Source organism: Triturus cristatus, chromosome 1_1 (genome assembly GCF_964204655.1).
Source record: "Triturus cristatus chromosome 1_1, aTriCri1.1, whole genome shotgun sequence".
Taxonomy (NCBI): domain Eukaryota; kingdom Metazoa; phylum Chordata; class Amphibia; order Caudata; family Salamandridae; genus Triturus; species Triturus cristatus.
In genome coordinates, this window is record NC_140579.1 from 1,155,641,358 (window position 1) to 1,155,662,033 (window position 20,676).

General features: G+C 41.1%; 1 protein-coding gene and 1 long non-coding RNA gene across 4 annotated transcripts in view; both read left to right on the forward strand.

Annotated features, from left to right (window-relative positions):
* Nucleotides 1-20,676, forward strand: part of LOC146871773 (S-adenosylhomocysteine hydrolase-like protein 1) — a 906,307-nt gene that overhangs the window by 649,402 nt on the left and 236,229 nt on the right. For all 3 annotated transcript variants that reach the window (XM_085651314.1, XM_085651321.1, XM_085651329.1), the window contains exon 6: nt 19,466-19,560. In XM_085651314.1, the coding sequence (XP_085507440.1) occupies nt 19,466-19,560 (95 nt within the window). The remainder of the gene's footprint in view (nt 1-19,465; nt 19,561-20,676) is intronic.
* On the forward strand, nt 752-2,371 carry LOC146871774 (uncharacterized). The gene is made up of 3 exons (XR_014981060.1): nt 752-793; nt 1,500-1,584; nt 2,322-2,371. It is a non-coding gene; the product is annotated as an uncharacterized LOC146871774 (long non-coding RNA).

Genomic DNA, 20,676 nt, shown 5'->3' on the forward strand with positions numbered 1-20,676 from the left:
AGATATTTCCACTTGTGTTCCCTACCATGTATAGTTCTTAAACATTCACTGATGTTTATTGACTATTTTAATATATGTGTTTATCATTAAATACACCCAGTCAGTTTAACCATGCATAGTTATAAGTGGTATATCATTGCCATTTTGCCAATCATGTATTCAATTTACATACCAATGTTTAATTGTGACTATTACAAGAATATGGATTGCTTCTGTGTCGTAATGTAGATGGACTGTAAAATTATATATTTTACATTATGCACATCAAATGATTGCTTAATGCCAGCTTTATATGCGTTTTTATATTGGGTCATGACTGCCAATCTCAAGATGGCTGCCATGGTTTGTATACCTTTTCTTACTGCAGTGCTATTTTCAAGCATCCTTTAATGTATTTTCTTTTCTTGTTTGAATTATTTCTACATTATTGCCTTTCTGAATTTATTAGTTTATTTGACCTATTTTTATTTTGGTAGCCTCGGTTTTCCTCCTTCTTAAAAAAAAATTCGGGAAATGTTAATGGCATTAACAGAATTATCTGCCTTGTTTTTTCACTCTATACGGTGAAACTACCCCATTTGAAAACGCGTGGGTAATTCTTCTTTGCACTTCACGTACATATAATTCTCTCTTCCAAAATGGTTGTTGATCTTTAAGTACAGGCCGTAGTCCTATTTCTTTCTTCATGGACACTTTGACGTGTAGCGTCTTGGCATGCGTGTTTGCTACTTAAACCGGCTATTTGTATGCGGGTTGCTCTCTTCGTCCTCCGGGATGCGAGGCGTAACATTAGGTAAGCCGATTGGGAACAGCAATGCTGTTCATGCAGTATTTAGTCTTCGTCCTAATGGAAGACTTGGCTTTGACGGTAGTCGGCCCGACTCACCCCCTACTTTCTTTTCCAAAATGCATGCACGATTTATCGGTGTTTGCTTGAGCCACTAATGGTTATCCTGTTGACAGTTAGATATATCGGGTTACGGATACTGATGTATTTCATTCCACTGTAGATGTAGCTATCGTTGCCGTAGTCTAAGAAATGCTGTTATTACGCCATGTTAATTCAGGCACAATGTATCAAATCCCTGCTTCGGATACTATGTCCTTATGATGCACCATAAGTGTTCTCAGTATGGCATTGAATGAAGAATGATATTGCTTCCAGTTTTGGCTTCATATTTGGTTTATCACTTTTCTTTAACTAAAGTTCACTCTCTTTGAGGTACTTATATTAGTTTCCCTTCCCTGGTGTAAGTTTTCCTATGGTATGACTAGCATACTTTTTACAGATCTCACAATACATATCCTCTTGGTCCTGATTTGTGGACATATGGTGAATGGTTATAGTGTTCTGAATTGAAGACCGGGCATAGTTTGTCCTCGCTAGTGCCAGTCCACCACGGCTTGCATTTATGTTTTTTTTGAAACTTTTTTACCTATTACATACAAGTATTTCACACATTTGGTGGTTTAAATATTCAAATATGGTTTCTTTGCAGAGCCCGGTGTACATGCAAGAATTGTTGGCACATGTTCATCATGACCTTTTGAGACTGTCCTTAACGAACTGAATGCGTTACACAGGTAACAAGATAGGATTGGTCTATGTACTCCTGATTATATCGATTTTAATAGCTTGGTTATTCTATTTATTTATAACCGAATGGCCACAAAATCCCAGGACGAAATTTGGTTTCTGGATTAGCTCATTGATAATTGCATTTGCTGTGAGTATTCTTAAAGCATAAAATTATTATTTGTTATGTCTTACTGGCCCTTTCAATATTCTTACAATAATTATTTTTTCTAGTTTCGTAATCCCTTGAATCGATGGTCGGTTTCTTTAATCTGCTTGTGTGGGCTAGTTTATTTGGTGTCCCATTCATAACGATGGAATGATATCTTCGTTATTTTGCTCTCTAAAGTGAGTTGGTGGGGAACTCTAATTATTTGTATTACTCCCACAGAACTTTTCTTTGGCTAATTTCCTAATTATTTGTATTACTTACACAGAATTTTTCTTCTGCTAATTTCCAGAGTGCTTTCAAACTCCTTTTTTCCATTCCCATGTAAATAGGTGAATTCTTCAAAATTATCTTTTTCTGAGGTGATGGTCTCCATCTCACATTTGGAATTTATTTCTTCACACGTTTTGTGTGGTGATTGAGTAAAATTGTCCTTTTTCTCCTCTCTTTTTCTCCTTTTCATTCCTTTTTCTTTCTCTACTTATCCACTCTGAGCACAGACATACTCTGACTCATGTAAATTGTTGTATTTGTATGTTGTTGTGATGCTTATGTACATATATCTCTCATTTTTAGATGTTTTATCTAACTGCTCTGGACGCTCAGATATTTACTTCTCTGTCCTGATGATGACCGTGAATGTCTACAACGGTCGAAACGTCGTCAACGATATATGTGGCCACAATTGAAGGACGCATTGTTATGTTTTTTTGTTACAGTTTTGTTCTGAACTCTTCATCCATGTATAAACCCTTCTCACAGCCACTTGTTTGACTACACGTTGTACTGTTTATCATTTGCACTGTTTGTGTACAGTGTTGAGCGCAATTGTCTCATGTGTTTTAGTATTTTAAGATAATCGCTAATAAATTTTGTACAAACTAATAATTATCTTTGTTGTACATAGGTTTCTTTTTCCTTCTCTGACATGTTAAATTGACACTCATTTTTGTAGTGTAACCCACATTTGTTTTCTGATGTATGTATTGTCCCCTTGAACCTCTGTTAGGATTCCAATGCCTGGCTGAGAGCCACTGGGTTTTCACAGAATATCCATGCCTCGTTCACGGACATGCCCTTTTAGGGCTTATGGTTTTTTGGAGAGGAGGCAGACTCTACACTTGAGCGATTTAAGGATAGCAGAGCTACAGCCAGGTCCTTGGGACTTTTCATAGCCCGCTGTGAGCCCCCACCACCTATGCCACCTACTTACAACAAGCTGGCGGAGCACCACCTTTCCTTGCTTTGTCAGGAGGTCTTAACTCTCTTGGTCAAGGGAGCTATAGAGCAGGTGTCAGCATCCGACGTAGGTTGTGGATGCTATTCCTGCTTCCTTCTGGTGCTCAAGAAGGACAGACGTCTTCTTCCTATTTCAGACCTGCTCCTTCTCAATCTCTTCCTGAAATAGGAGAAATTCAAAATACTTGTGCTTGCACGATTCCTGTGTGCCATAGACCTAGGAGACGGATGGTGTTGTGGGACTTAGAGGACGCTTATTTCCATGTCCTGACTCCTCACAGGCATTACCCGGGTTTCACAGTCAGCCAAGAGCGCTTTCTTTTTGCTTTCTCCCCTTCGGCCTTACCAGTGCCCCTCGGGTGTTCACAAAAGTGATTGCAGTGGTTGCAACTCATCTGCGAAGGCCAGGGATTTGAGTCTTTCACTATCTCGGCGATTGGCTGTTGAAGGCAGGCTCGTCCCAGGCAGTCGTTTCCCACCTTCTGACCACAGTGAACTTCCGGCATTCGCTGAGGTTCACTGTCAATGTGCCAAAATCACACCGACTACTTTTCAAATTCTCCAATTCATGGTAGCTGTTCTGGACACTGTGCAGTTTCGGTACTTTCCTCCACAGCAGCGAGTCCAGGATATTCAGGATATGATACCGATATTTCAGACGCTATCCTGGATTTCAGTGAGACTGTTGGGCCTCCCAGCCTCCTGCATCCTTCGTGTGACACATGCCCACTGGCATATGAGGGCTCTGCAGTGTGATATGAAGTTCCATTCGGCACAGCATCAGAGCAGTCTCTCCAACATGGTGCAGATCTCAGAAGGTACTGCAAAAGATCTACAGTGGTGGCTAACGACCCACGATTGGGTCAGTGGCAGACCACTCTCCCTTGGCTACCAGAGCTGACTGGGATGGGGTGGCCATCTGGGAGATGTGGAGATCAGAGGAGTCTGGTCTCCGGCAGAATCTGAACTCTACATCAAACTGTTGGAGCTCCAAGTGATCTAAGTTGGAATTAAAGGCCTTTCTCCCATCAATCAGGGGAAGGCTGGTACAGGTCTTCACGGACAACAGCACCGCCATGTGGTATTGCAACAGATGGGGCAGAGTTAGGTCATGGAACATTTGTCAAGAGGCTGTGCACCTTTGGACATGGCTGGAATGCTAGGGCATATCCCTGGTGGTTCAACACCTGGCAGGTTCTTTGATCACCGGGTGGACAAATTTGCCTTCTGCCTAGCGGATCACAACTGGCATCTCCATCCGGAGGTGGTGCAAGGTCTCTTCCAAGAATGAGGAGAGCCTTGGTTGGATCTGTTTGCCTCTGTCTAGAACGTGCCATATCAGCAGTTTTGCGCGCTGGAGTTTTGAAGGTGGCGCTCCCTCAAAGACGCATTTCATCTTGAGTGGGGCTCAGGCCTCCTGTATGCCCTTCTGCCACTACCACTCATGCCCAGAGTTCTGAGGAAGATCAGAAACGACCGGGCCCAAGTCATTCTTGTGACTCCAGATTGGGCACAGAGAGTCTAGTATCCAGCGCTGTTGAGCATGAGCATGGGTCCTTCAGTCAGGCTACCTCTTCGGTAGAATCTTCTGTTGCAGCAGCAGGACAGTGTTGTGCACCCAAGCCTGAAAACACTTTGCTTTCATGCATGGATTTTGAGCGGCGACAGTTGACAGCTTTCAACCTTCCGCCTGTAGTCTTTAATGTTATTTTGGCAGCTAGGCGCCCTTCCACCAAAATGGTAAACGCCTGCCATTTGGGCAAGTTTGATGCATGGTGTACAGACAGACAAGTTGATCCTCGTACTGCACCACTTTCCCAGGTTCTTTTGTTTATTGTTTCGTTAGCCCAGCGGGGCTCTACTTTGGGCACTCTGCCATCTCTGCAATTCTGCAAGAGCCAGGTGAGCCATTCCTCTTCAAATTGTACATAGTTTTTTGAAAGGTCTCCAACATATGTTCCCACGAGGTCTCCAACATATGTTCCCACCTGCACCCTTCATTATGCCATAGTGGATCCTCCATTTAGCCCTCACATTCCTAATGTGTGCTTCATTCGAGCCGTTGCATAGCTGTCCTATCAGACTCCTTACCATCAAAACTTCCTTCCTAGTGACATCTGTCAGTGACCTTCAGGCCTGAGCTGCCGTACCTCACTATCTATCCCGACAAACTGGTCCTTCGGACTAGAGCATCCTTCCTACTGAAAGTGGTAACCCCCTTTCATGTAAGCTAGTCCATCACCCTGCCTACCTTTTTTGCTCTACCTCACCCCTCTAAAGAAGAGGAGATACTCCATCGGCTGGACCCAAAAAGAGGTTTGTCTTTCTACTTTGACTGCATAAAGGAGTTCCAGGTTGATGGTCAACTGTCAGAGCCAAAAAAGAGAAGGTGGTGCAGAAATGGGCCATCTCACGATGGATAGTGCTCTGCATCAAAACCTGCTATGCACTGGCCAAAAAGCAACCTCCTAAAGGATTACGTGCTTACTCCACCAGAGCCAAGGCTGTGACCACTGCTTTAGTTCGAGGAATACCTGTCCTGGATATCTGTCAGGCATGTGGGCCTGTCTGCACACATTTATAAATCACTATTGCCTGGACAGTATATTCTGGCAAAATGGGCATTTTGCCCATTCACTCTTACAGGATTTTCTAGTATAAATAAGTGTGCTATCCCACCTCCGGGGAGGTATTGCTTGGGTACCTTTTCTAAGGTAAGGAATCCGCGGCTGGAAGTCTCCATCACATGAATAAGTTACTTACCTTCGGTAACGCCTTATCTGAACTAACAGTCCTCCCTGCTATGCGTACGGATTTCAGAGTAGGAAACTCTGTTCCTCCTTAGTTTTAACGTGGTCAGTGTTCTTCATGGCTCGCGATTCTGGTGTGGAAAAACACGAAACGCAACTGACGTCAGTGCGCTGAGGTGGTGCCTATAAAGGCACTGCGCATGTCAATTCCGGCGTGGATGACGCCCACAACGCCTTGTCGAGCCAAATTACTCCACCTACTGGCGCGCAGGAGTACTGCTCATGAAAACCTTTCCGGATACAGTTGTACTCCTGGGGATTATTCTAAGGAAAGGAAACTGCAACAAGGTAGAATCTCTACCAGATAAGGACTACCAAAAAAATGTAACTTGTTATTTACCAACCACCATTAAATTACTATAATTTTATGATTTTTTTTTTTAGTACAACCAAACTTAAACAACACAAAATGCGAAATGCTAAAGTTATACTTATACCTTTAATATATCATTTACGCAACACCTTCAAATTTTTATAACTCGCGCACCTCCATACATAGTGTAGTGAACTTCGTAGCCACATTACATTAACTATAACTTGATCCTTTTCCATACACTGCTTATACCCTTTTTAGGTCTCGCCTAGACGGCGCATGCGCTGTCGCAAGACCTATAGTAAACACAAATATGGAGGGTAATTTCTCCCGTCGCGTGCCATTGTTGATTCTGGCATTGCTGTTCTTATCTGGCTTATGGTTGGCTTTTGACCTGAAAGGTCACTTCCGTTTTGCAGGAAGCAGCACCGACCAACTACAGTTTAATTCCGCTGCTGGCTGTTATCTACTCTTTTCGTGATTGAGTTTCTCCTACTTCAGGCACAACGACGTTTGTAGTCATGCTCAGTGCTTTACGTCGTGTGCTACATCACACAGTATGGCAGCCACGCACCTTTAATTTTTCGGCACGGCGCTTGCAGCATTTTGCATCTATGGCATTTAAGATCCCTCTCCGCAGCCCAGGCTTTTGAATCGCCGCTGCAAAACTCCCCAGCAGGCAGGGCGCAACCAAAGCAAGTGTTTACCCCTCCAATGCTCACAAACTCGGCGAGGTTGTTGACTCCTGCTCATGTCCACTGGGGTCTCGAGAGTAGAAGGAAGCTCGAACCGCAGGTGCGGGGCCACCGCCTAGTTTACTTCCACAGCTGCACTTTAGTCTTTCTTGTTTTAGGCGATTTAAAAGCCTGGGCTGCAGGGAGGGATCTTAAATGTCATAGATGGAAGATGCTACAAGCGTCGGGAAAGGGCGGGGGCAACGGGTCACAGCAGCGGGTGGTTTCACAGTGTAGAGGGTCCTCCTTCCATAAAGCCAGCATGCAGTCGGAGGTTTTGGACCGCGGTATATGGCTTAAGCACCAGTCCATTTAAACAAGGTAGTGCTAGCATTAGGCACAGAGAAATGGAGCGATTTGGACACATTCACGGTATGTGGAGCCCTCGCCGGGACTCGAACCTTCATTTCCGCCGCTGCGTTTTGTTTTATTCCCCCCCCTCCCCCGAATTGCACTGTTTCTTTCCTCTTCGATTTACTTTCCCGGGAAGCATGAGGCGTGGTATCCCTTCATACTCCCCCTTTCCTCAGCATGGTGGAGACTTCTGTGGCCCCGCCCGATTACCTCCCTTGTGCATCTGATTTCACACACTGTTCTGGCATTAGCCAAACACACGCTATAAGCTAGCAGTAATTACCCAGAGCTCTCCAATGCGTGAAATTTACACATGCAGAATCTTCAGCAGGTGGGATATTCTGCATGCGTAAATTAAATGAAACATATGAAAGTCCTGTAAACCAGGAGCTGAAGCTCCCAGAAAATGAGCATGCGCACTTAATTATTGCCTGGTGCTGACTAAACCCCAAGGCTGGCGACTTTTACCCCTTATCTATGCTCTCCCAAAGGACCGTGGTGCGGACAGATTTCCAGGCACTAAAAAAAGGTTCGCCGCTTTAATTTGGTTTGCGTGAACCAAAGCACCTTATTCATTTACCAAGTGACAATCTCACAATTTGAATATAACCCAGTAGTAAACGGAACTTTTACAATTGCTGTGTTTTTACTGTTGATATTTTTGTAATTTATATATTTTTTTTCATTTGAATTACGTTCAGAAAGTCAATATTTTGGCAGAAGATTTTTGGACATTAATATTTACGTTGTTAGATTATTTTGTGGTCGATATTTAGAAACACGACCGTATGATTTATGGGCTTCCCCACAGGATGACTCTCATCCTCCACTGCCCACGAATGACTCTCCCAAGTAGACAGCACCGCTGATGTGTTGTAGTGCAAATACAACTTCAAGGTACCATCATCTTGAAATTAACTATTCTATCTCGAAAAACATGCCATCTTAGTTGTGGAAGAATGGTTTCCTTTCTCCTTTCACTGCTCTCACAGCCCTCTGTTTAAATGAGGAGCACTGCAGCGCAGCACTCCTCAAACAAGGACACTAGGGTAGGAACACCCCTGCCATTTGACTACCCTCATCATCACCTGCCCACTAGGGGTGGGCGGTACTCGTGGAATTTGACTCCATGGAGTTACATTAAAACTCAGTGCAATTTCGCGTGGTTCCGCTAACGAGCGCAAATAGGCATGGCATTGTCACGCTGTGATTTAGCACCGGTTACAATAGTAAAGCGGAGTTGCCAAAATCTGCTAATTTCACAGGCAGAACCGAGCATTCCACCCATCGCTACTGCCCACTTGGACTGCTCCTGAGCATGCATTACCACTGAATGGAAACTCAATGTCTGCCATATTCCAAGGAATTTTTCTGGGTCATAGAAACAGAAGTGGCATTGTGGCTGGGGAAATTGACCTCCTCTCTCTGGTTACTGCTCTCCTAGTCCTCTATTTAACACTGCAGCAAGACGCAATGGTTTTAGAGGAACTCACTCCTCTGCATTCCCATGTGCATGGTTCCTTAACATGCTTTTTTGGGTGAGGGAGATCGATCACCTCATCGTTTCCTTGACCATCCCAGCCCACTATTCTGGTATGCACACTGCAGACCAAAAAATGGTCTTTGGGCAATAAATCAAATATGCACAGACCTTAATAAATTGTTGGAGCAATATGATAAAATACCATCAATTTATTAAATAAAGAATGGCTGGGATTTGAGGAAAAAGAAAAGCATGAAAAGGACAAAGTACCAAATCTTAAAAGGTTTCTTTTTATTATGCACAGATGAATTTATCATTTATAATTCAATAGTGTTCCTCCCCAAACCCCACCTTAATATCAACCCTTCGATACAAAGAACAAAACATTGAGTAGACATTGACTACAACATTTATCTTAAATTCAGTTTCTATGCCCCTGCACATCAACCGTTTAAAACCACGCAGGGTATATACTGGGCAGCAACCTGCCATGTCAGTAATTGGTTGATGTGGTGTGGGGAATGGGGGCGGGGCAGGGGGTTGTGCCAGGCACCCTTCAGAGCCTTATTGCCGCCTTGTGGCTCCATATGTACAATTCTGGGTATAATAGTTGCATAATATCAGTTGATGTAAATTAAGTTTTCAGTTTAAGCCTGAATGTTAAATTTGAGATAAACGAGACTGTTTGTCTTCTTAGGTCTGGCTTGAGAACACGGGTATGTTGATAACTTGTTAATAATTCTTTAAAATAGCAGTAAGGGGCTTGGGTTCAGGCCAGAGGAACATTTCTCTCACCGCATGTTATTGGCTGTTCACCTCCTCTCCCGTGACTCTACTGTATACACCTATCTGAGCATGCCATCATCTAACCAAACTAGACTGTTAATCTTTAGGCCTGCTAACTTAAGCTTTAATTATGCCTCATGATCATTAGTCTTCCTTTGTAGTACGTATTCTCTTTGCTCTGCAGTACTATTAATGTACTTTCTTTGTTTTTTTTAACTAACCTTGAATATGTCAGTCTTTAGATGAGCATGCCTGCACTGTTTTGTTTCTGTATATCATGGGCACTATTTTTTCATTAATCTTTAATCCCACTATAATTCAGAAGCTCATTGAGTGCACTGATGCTCCTAGTGCTGGTTGCAGTTGTGCTGTATCAAACTACTTTAAGTGGCAGCATTAGATCCTGACGATACAAACTAGAAGTTCATGTCACTCTAGTACTGGTCTTTGCAGATTCCAAACTGTTTTCTGTGCTCCCCCAAGTGTTGGGGTCTTGTTTCATTTGCTGCATTACTGTACCTTTCCATTGTTTCCTGGGCAGTTTAATCGCTTGTCTCCGTGGGTAGAGTTTCGTAGCAGACATTTTTGAATTCCTAATGTCTCTGTATAGGTCAAAGTGGATATACATTTCCATTTCTCCAAACTGTGTTACCTGATTTATGCCCCTCTGGCTTTCCTGTTGTGACCTGCAAGGCAACCTGAAACTCACCACATTACCTCCAATACACACCACAGATTTCCACATCATGCCACAAAATTTAACAGCACACCACATAATGCAACTTCACAACATGCCACTCGTCAACACCAATATCATTCCACATAATAAACTCCATAACAAACAATCTCACTGTAAATTATTCCAGTATACCCAATACCATTTAATTATCCACATAATTCCACAGCACACCATGCCACATATTTCCACTACACACCTCCACACTACACCATACAATTCCATTCCACAAAATTCCAATACAACTATTTTTCCCTCGCACTTCCACACTCCCTTGTCATCTCTCCCCCACACAGCCACTGCCCCTCTCATCTCCCCCTTAAACTACCAATACCCCTCTCATCTCACAATATCACTACCCCTCTCATCACTCCCTCTCTTTCCTAGCTATACTGCTTGGTCACACATGCTACCTTGCCGTACCTCCTCATGCTGTGCACTGGTCCACCTCTCGACCCCATACCTTTAGGTACCACTCCCACTCATCTCTCCTTGTCACACTTTCTCTCATCCCTCTCTCCCCACCTCTCTCATATGGTTGACTTCAGATCTTTGAGCACACTTTCGTTCCCGTGACTTCAAGGTTTCTGTTCCTCAAACCCACGCTCTCCTCCTCTTGTAAGGTATTGTCTGCATACACCGGTGCTCCCTCAAATGCATCTGTGGCCTGCTCTCCCCTTATTTCTCTCTTTCTCTCACAATCTTTCTGCTCCTATATATTAAGTTTGTTTACCACTTCATGCACAAACTACCAATCCATCTCTATCTACCTTTCTATCTAGTCTGTGCAGCTCTCACCACTATCTAGTCACCATACCACATAATTGCACTACACAAATATACTACACACCACTCAATTCCACTCCACGTACATCCGCTCCATTTCAAACCAAAACACATAAGTAAAAGACATTATAATTTACAACGCCAAAAGCTCAAACTCTTGCAAATGCGAGACCTATTGCATTGCAAATGCTTGGTAACTATATCACTTGTACCATGTAAAATAATCTCATTATAACATCACTTATGACATTGCAAATCAAATAATTTGTGAGAACACAGTGCATGGTGGAGTGGTGAGTTATAGTTAATGTTTTGTGGCTACCAAGTTCTATATACTGTGTATGGAGGTCGCAAGTTATAGTTAATGTTTTGTGGCTACCAAGTTCTATATACTGTGTATAGAGGTCGCAAGTTATAGCAATTTGAAGGTATTTCGTAACTTATAAATTAAAGGTTTAGGTATAACATTTGAATTTCCCATTTTTGTATAGTTGTTTGGTTTTTGTGTAAAGAATAGTTATTGTCATTTAAAAGTGGTGCGTAAACTCTAAATTTAAGGTATAACTACAACTTTAGAAGTTGTAATGATTGAGTAGTTTAAGTTTAGTTGAAATAGAAAGAATCAATAAACGTTTCCTAACTATAACGAAGGTTTAACCTTTGTTTTTTCCCAATAATTTATTTTTTCCAATAAAAATGTGTTTCAAGTCATAGAGTTCAGTGTTGTGGAGTGTTGTTAACTGGAATGTCATATAGTAGAGTAGAAGAGTGTTGTAGAGTGTGGTGTACAGTGGAATAGCGTAAAGTGGAGTAGGTTACGGTGGAGTGGTGTACGGTGGAGTGGAATAGCCAAGGGTGAAGTGGTGTTTGGTGGAGTGAAATAGCCAAGGGTGAAGTGGGGTAGAGTGGAATAGCCAAGGGTGAAGTGGAGTGGGGTAGAGTGGGGTGGGGTGGAGTGGAGTGCCGTAGAGTGGCATAATACAGTGGTGGTGTAGAATGGACTGGCGTAGAGCAGAATAGTGCAGAGTGTGGTGCAGAGTAGTGGCGCGGAGTGGTGTAGAGTGAAATATTGTGGAGTGGGTTACAGTCAAGTGGGTTTCAGTGGAGTATGGTAGAGTGTAGTGGGGTACAGTGTAATAATGTAGAGTGACATAGCGTAGAGTTCAGTGCTATATACTGGAGTGGCATTCAGTGGACTAGCGTGGAGTGGCGTACAGTCAAATAGCATAGAGTGGAGTAGAGCACAGTGGTGTGGTGTAGACTGCAGCGGTGAAGAGTTGAGTGGTGTAGAGTGGAGTGGCTTAGAGTGCAATAGAGTAGAGTACAGTGGAGTGGGGTAGAGTGGAATAGTGTAGTGTATAGTGGCATTGAGTGGCATACAGTGGGGAAGTGGAATAACGTAGACTGAAGTGGAGTAGAGTGAAATAGCATAGAGTGGATTTGCAAACATTGAAATAATGTGGAGTGGCTTAGAGTTTAGTGGTGTACAGTGGAGTGGCATAGACTGGTGTGGCGTACAGTGAATAGCATACAGTAGAGTGGAATAACTTAGAGTGGAGTTTAGTACCGCGGAGTGGCATACAGTGAGTGGAATAGCATGGAGTGGCATAGAGTGGAATGGCATAGCGTGGAATAGCGTAGACTTACTGAAAAGAACCACCTTAGGGAAAAGGAGCACACCAGACAACTCTGGTCCGGTCCAAAAATGTGCAGATTGACGATCCTGGTGCCCCAAAGACAGTAGGTGCACCAACAGTGAACATGAGATATTTAGGACTGGCTTAGCGCCCTCCACAAGCCCCATATTTATTTATTTTGTATTGTTTTTATTTTCACCCTAAGTCTGCCATGGGTTGACATAGATGAACCCAGGAGACGTTTGCTCTGTTTTCAAACACTTCTGTAGCTTGGGTTTCTGCCCACAAAGCTCTGTTGTGGGGGGATTTCTGTTGGTGGGTTCTAAGGCTGTGCTGCTGCATGTTGAAATGTAAATTTGTTATTAATATTTTAAAAAAAAGAGAAGCCGTTAAGGATAGGTCCTTTTGCGCACTAACAACCAATATTAAATAACAATCCAACACTCTTTCTGTGCTCTACTCTGTGGTTAACTGCTCAAATAGCCACCCTAATTCTACACATATAATGAGAGGAGTGCATCAAATCACAAATAAATTTCAATGATAAATTATCATCAATTCAAGTCCATTAATCAAGGATATCCAAAGCTCTATTGAAATTTATCAAACTTGATTTATTTTCCAGAATTAACCTGCTTATTCTTGCAAGTCAGATCATCACATCTTTCTAATCCAAGTTCAAGATTCTTTTCTTTATATTCAAAGTTCTTAATATTCAAAGTTCAAAATTCTTAATATTTCAAAGTTCATAATATTCACAGGTGCAGCCTACGCGTTTCGTCCTATAACCCAGAACTTCATCAGGGCTGCGTAAAAGAAGAGTATATACACAAATCAGTATCTTAATACTATTCCAGGTGTTCACAAATTCCAATATTTATAGCTTGACAAATTTTCCACCTGCCTATTTCCATTCTAAACGTATGCTAATCACATATGGATGGAAACATCACAATAAGGAAACATGATTAAAATCATAATTAATAATGTGCAAAACTCACAATGAAAATGTACATAAGAATCAAATAACACAAACGTGTTCCATCTGTTTAATATCTTAATTGGTATGATTCTAATAATCAATTTTTGGTTGGCCATTTCATCTGTCACACAATCGTGGTTAACGTTACCACTATAAAACCATTGTATGTAAATTCTTATTAACTTGAATCCACAACTCGACTTCAATTATTACCCAATCTTCTCAATGAGAAACGTTGTTCAGTTTCCAATCACCCTAGCTAAATTACAACTTTGTTCACCGCTAACTCAGCAAGTTAGAACCGCCTAGAAATACTTGAACCACACTTTTTACATACCTATTTTTATGATTTCTCACTTCTGATTTCCTCATATTAATCCTTCCACTTTAGTTAAATGGCGGCATTTTTTTGAAGGTCCTACAAAGGTCAAATATATCATTGCCTTAATTATTCAAGTTCTAGTTATGAACATTAGTTATCAACAAACCTGTTACACCTATCCCAAAACTTCTTTTTTCACTAGTACTTCATTTTGCCTATTTATAAAAATACGAAATCTAATTAATATTCTTGTTAATTTTTATCCGCATTATCATCACAAATCACATCGGAGTCTAAATCAACCTACTAAAGCAAATTCTTTCTAGAGGTGATACTCTAGAAAGAATTCGCTTTAGTAGGTTGATTTAGACTCCGATGTGATTTGTGATGATAATGCGCATAAAAATTAACAAGAATATTAATTAGATTTCGTATTTTTATAAATAGGCAAAATGAAGTACTAGTGAAAAAAGAAGTTTTGGGATCAAGAAACTGAGCTGCTCACTCAACCTCCAATAGTAAGGTATTTCTCAGTAATTAGGTTGATTTAAAATATAGGTGTAACAGGTTTTTTTGGGGACCAGTTGATAACTAATGTTCGTAACTAGACTTGAATAATTAAGGCAATGATATATTTGACCTTTGTAGGACCTTCAAAAAAATGCCGCCATTTAACTCAAGTGGAAGGATTAATATGAGAATCAGAAGTGAGAAATCCTAAAAATTAAAAGAGGTATGTAAAAAGTGTGGTTCAAGTATTTCTAGGCGGTTATAACTTGCTGAGTTAGCGGTGAACAAAGTTGTAATTTAGCTAGAGTGATTGGAAAGTGAATAACGTTTCTCATTGAGAAATTGGTTAAAGCATTTTTGAAAGTAAAGAACGTTTCTCATTGAGAAGATTGGGAAATAATTGAAGTTGAGTTGTGGATTCAAGTTAATAAGAATTTATATACAATGGTTTTATAGCGGTAATGTTAACCATGATTGTGTGACGGATGAAATGGCCGACCAAAAATTGATTATTAGAATCATACCAATTGAGATATTAAACAGATGGAACACGTTTGTGTTATTTGATTCTTATGTACATTTTCATTGTGAGTTTTGCACATTATTAATTATGATTTTAATCATGTTTCCTTATTGTGATGTTGTTTCCATCCATACCTTTAGAATGGAAATAGGCAGGTGGAAAATTTGTCAAGCTATAAATAATATTGGAATTTGTGAACACCTCGAATAGTATTAAACTGATTTGTGTATATACTTTTTTCTTTTTCGCAGCCCTGATGAAGTCCTGGGTTATAGGACGAAACGCGTAGGCTGCACCTGTGAATTTTAAGAACTTTGAACTTAGGAATATTAAGAATTTTGAACTTTAAATATTTTGAACTTTGAATATAAAGAAAAGAATCTTTGAACTTGGATTAGAAAGATGTGGTGATCTGACTTGCAAGAATAAGCAGATGAATTCTGGAAAATAAATCAAGTTTGATAAATTTCAATAGAGCTTTGGTTATCCTTGATTAATGGAATTGAATTGATGATGATTTATCGTTGACATTTATTTGTGATTTGATGATTTAATATTAATGACAAAGTGAACAGTGAATCAATGCATCCTTAATAAAGGTTAGGGCAGTGCTTTATTGACAGTCGCAAAGACAGGACAAAAGTAATTGTAACCCCTTCAGTGCCCATGACGAGCTGGACTCGTCATGGGCTGCGGTGGCGCTGTGCCCATGACGACTCCAGCTCGTCATGAACTCCGCCCGCTAATACAAAGCGCGGCACTGGGCGGGGAAAGGGGCGGGCATGCAAGGGGTTAATACTTTACAACCCTTTATTGACAATCTCAAAGTTACCAGTGAGTCATTACATTCCTTAGTGAGTGTTGTTGTAGGATGGTACCATCCTCAGTTATTTAATGATGTTGCATTTTCTTTATGACATATTTATACTAACATCAATGACAAAGCTTGTAGGCCTGCGCTTTTGATAACTACATGCCATTTGTTTTTTTAAATTATTTCTAGTGTATGTGGGAGGTATGATCATTTAGGGTTAGGGCTTGCTAGGCGTTTGAACTGTTAAAAGGGTGTCACCATAAGTATTTCCACCTGCCTTCATGTGTATATAGATGTAAACTGTTGCGTAGTAGAAGAGATTGCACAAGGAAGGTTGCTTAGAGCATTCTTGTCAGAGCGCTTTTGGTAGCTCTGTTCAGCCGTGAACGTAATTTAAATATTTTGTTAAACATTTGCTGACCAGATCAGTTACTAGCTGTTAATCATAAAGTCAATGAAGATCTTGAAGAATTAGTAGCTAATGAGAAAACAGAAGTTATAGAGTCGTTGAAGTGGGTTTCTCCTATTGTGCTATCTAAAAGGGAGATACAAACATTGTCTGCGGGTGTTAGAGCATTAAACAGCTGTATTCATATAGACATTCACCCCTTACCTAACATTAAAGATCTGTTTTTCATCTTAGATGGGGCCTCTGTATTTTTCCACACTGGATTTGAAATCTGTATACCACCAGCTAGAACTGTCTGCTGAATCCAACTCACTTAAACCAACTTTATACTTCCACTTGGCATGTTCTATATTCAAAAGAAAACCCTTTGGGTTGTCCCCTGCTGCATCTGTTCTTAAAGATCTATTTTCTGCGTTTTTGAGGCCTTGGTTTCCTCTGATAACATTTTCCAAGATTATATTTTGGTGCTCACAAAAATGAGGACCATAATTTTGGAGTTTTAAAAACTCTTTGCTCTAGTTTATATAATAGTGGTTTGGTTTTGAGTACACATATGCGGTCCCTTTTTAAAACAAGGTAAAATGTCTAAGTCATTATATTTTAAGCAAAGGGATTGTTCCTAAATTGAACCTGGTGGAGTCTATCAAGAAACCCCCAGCTCCAGATTGTAAGGAGAAGCTTCTCTCATTTGCTGGATTAAGTGAATATGATAGCAGATTTGTAGAAAGCGTTGCTGAACTAATGGAACCATTGCGGTTATTGTTACATAAAGCTAAACAGTTTGCTTGGAGTAAACGGCAGCAAAAGGCATTTGAATATGTAAAGTAAGCCATTACCCACGCACCAACACTGAAACCGTACTGTAATGGCAAAACATGTGTGATCACAGTTGACACTAGTGTGTATGGTTTGGGAGCTGTACTGTCACAGTGCTCCTACGACTCGCCTGGAATCTTTCATTTACCTTTAAAACCCTAGATGCTATTGAGCATTGATATGCAGTGAAAGAATAGGAATTATCTTGTCTACGGGATATAATCCATTTGTGAGGTAACAAATTAATTGTGAGATCAGATCACAATCATTGATCAATATCCTGTGTCCAATAGTGGAAGAACTTGGCAAGAATTCCATGATTGTTTTCCAAATTCCAATAATACTGTTTTGAGATAATGTTTTGTTTCTGTGACAAAAATATAACTCCTGGCTCTCTCTCATGCCTTCCGCTAGACCCGTCACCAACCTGCAGAGAGATACAAATATATATGATATATTCCACATGAGAAAGGGTGGATCAGTCATTTTGAGATGTAACAGAAAAATAATGGCATGTGGCAGACAATATGGATAAAATGCTTAAAACAGTCTGTACGTATCCGGTGGAATGATAGCCTATTGCTAAATGGTTACAAGTCAATCTGCATTATTTCAGTCTCGTAGCTGATGAACTAGGGCTCACTGATCTTGAGAAGTAGAATGTGTATTAACTTCAGGAGTAAGGCCTAAGTTGCTGGAAAGTGGGCATCAGAGACACATGGGAATGCTGGTCCTGAAAACTGAATTGTGAATGTACTTTTTCGTGGCCCTGACTATGATGCAGACAAATAGGTCAGAAATTGTGAAATATATGCTTATTCTGGCAAGTTATTAAAAAATACCGGTATACCCACCAGCGCTTTCTTCAGGCTTTGCAGTGCCTTTTAAAGTCATGCCTACTACCATTCAAAGTTCCCTGTAAAATGTTAGGAACAATGTTATAGATTGTTTGACTGAAGTATTTAGTAAGAAAGGCTTCGCCGAAATCTTAAATGTTCAACTTCGCTTGAATGAAATGAGAAAGTTTATAGAGAATTTCGGCACTACCCACATCAGTGCTGCACTTTATGATCTGTAGTGCAATGATAAGTGGAAGGTTCATTCGTTGGAAAATAGGCTGCATCACTTTGGCTTCTCAAATCAGACATTCATGGACCATAACCATCAGTGAAAGAGTGAGTTTTGAATCGGTCCCATTTCAGTCGTTGGGGAAAGTCCTTTCCTTTTATTCAGGGTATAAAGCCATCACCTCAAGTGTGCCCATAGCGGCTTAAGCGGTTGATCAGCAGCTCTGAAGAGGAACCAAGACTCAACAGGAAGGCTGTAGAAATGAAGGTGCTCAAACAATTCAAATCCAAAGTGACTTATGATAAGTAAAACAGAGCTAGGGTAGCTGACATAACGGAATTGGAGTGGGTTAAAATTAGCTTTCCTGGTTGATAACCATCAGCAACTATAAATGTTCACATCCCATGAAGGTTGTGAAAGTGAATAAGGGTAGAGTGGTGACTGATGATAGTTGGTGCTGCAATCTGAGAAGAGTGTCCAAGTGCCAAGGGATACTGCCTTCGGAAGCCGGACGTCCCATGACTGAGATAGGAGAAACCCTTTATTTTAGCAAATGATACTCGTACAGAGTACTGAGGTGAGTGGCATTTGCATTCCCTTAGCCCCGTGATATCCCTTAGGGGAGGACTGTTCCTGCTTTATAAATATCGCTAAGTAAATAAATACATTGAAAAAGAGTTTCTTTTCCCCCAGAAATGAACTATCAGTCAATGATGCGCCTTCTACTCTTACACTCTGTTCGTGCAAGGGAAATGAACAACCTACTTTGAATGACCACGTCCAAGATAACATTGCATATAGAGTCAAAGATAATGCAAGTATTAGAAGCCTTCATGGAAATGTAAACAAGATTCACAGTTGTGCATTTGCCTTTTGTTGCTCTCTTTTTTTTCGAAGTTAGTTTTTTTCTAAAGAGATGTGTTATATTCTATTTAACTTTAATACTATGTACGCTTTCTTTAATTCTTGATCTGTTTTTTTCCAGTTTAACTCCTATCTATTAGAGTAATTCAGGTACCCTTATCCTTAGTTTCTCGTTTGTTGCTCTGCAGCAGAACCTTCGATTCAGAACATTCTGTCAGCACGGACGGGACATTAGTGGAGTGGGGTGCTTCTTCCTAATAACCTTTTCTCAATAAACGTGTTCCTTCCTCACTGGTCTACTTCTTTACTACAGATACATCTGTGTCCATTCTCTGCAGGGAGTCCCTCTATCGACGGTGTTTCTTTTTCACCATCTGAATTGAGCTGCAGCTGTACTGATGAGGCTGCAGCGTTTCTCTATTGGTATAGAGGTTAAAGCCTCCGAAGGGATAAAGCCCCTTTAACCAGATTTGTGTTTTCTGTTTCTGCAGGGGAATTCACCCTTCACTGAGTAATGCGTGTTTTTCTCTGCAGGGGTGGCAGTGTTTTCTTGGAAAGGCGAGTCGGAGGATGATTTCTGGTGGTGCATTGACCGATGCGTTAACATGGAAGGATGGCAACCAAATATGGTAAAGGAGCAATTCCTCCCATAGTACAAATCTTCTCTCCGCGTAAAGCCCTCTCCCAATGCAGCAGCATCACTGTGGGGTTGAGAGCTGTGCTTGCATGAATGTATCTACAATTATGTGAGTATTTGTAAAGCTGTAATCTAGCAAGAGAGCAGCTTGGGTGCTGGGTATAGACCTCCGACTTGTTTGCAAGCGTGAGCGCGGGCTTAGCTTTCTATCATGTAGCTATGTTGTGTTTTCACATAAAGGGATTTAGGATATATGAACATCAGAAACCTGGTCAAGAGCTTCCGAGTAAAACCTATTTAGGAAAATTGCAAAGGGGTCAAGAATTGCACGGACAGCACACAGTCTGGTACCTATAATATCAAGGACAAGGGAAGGGGCTGTACAGGCAGTTTAGAGTCAGAAATATAAGATACATCACAGGGCATGCAGAGAGCTGAATAGACAGCACGTCCCTGAAACCCGGGTGCGAAAGAAAACCAGCATTTGCAATGCAATTGGTCTCATTTATGTGAGTTTGAGCTATTGGCATTGTAAATGGCAAGGCCTTTTAGTTATGTGTTTTTTACAACAGATAAAAAGCATTGTCATTTACAATGCCAATAGCTTAAACTCTCACAAGTGCGAGACCTAGTGCATTGCAAATGCTTGCTATAAAATTTTTCTTAAAGTGTTTGGAGAGAGCGTGTCCTGCCTGCAACAGCAAAGCTTTTAGAGAAAATAGTGCTCGGAGGCTGTAATTAAAGCCTACCAAGTAACAACACATGTAACAGGGGGCATTGCCATGGGAGGTTACAAAATGAGACAAGGTGGTACTAAGGAGGGACTACTAAGCCTTTGACCAATGAACAGCCACAGTTTACAGTGGACAATGACACAAGCCAATTAAAAATGTCGGCGGAGCTTCAACTCCCTACCTCAATACAGCATGCCTCGCAGTGCAGGCGCTGCCTAGCCTCGACCTAAAAAAGCGTGACCATCATCTAGTAGTGGCTTAGTTAACGTGTGTATGTACATTGCTGCCTGTTTAACATAGCAAATTTACACGTCAGGCCATTGTTGTCTTCACTGCCTACCTAGGAATGGTGGTGACTAAGCTCATCATTGTAC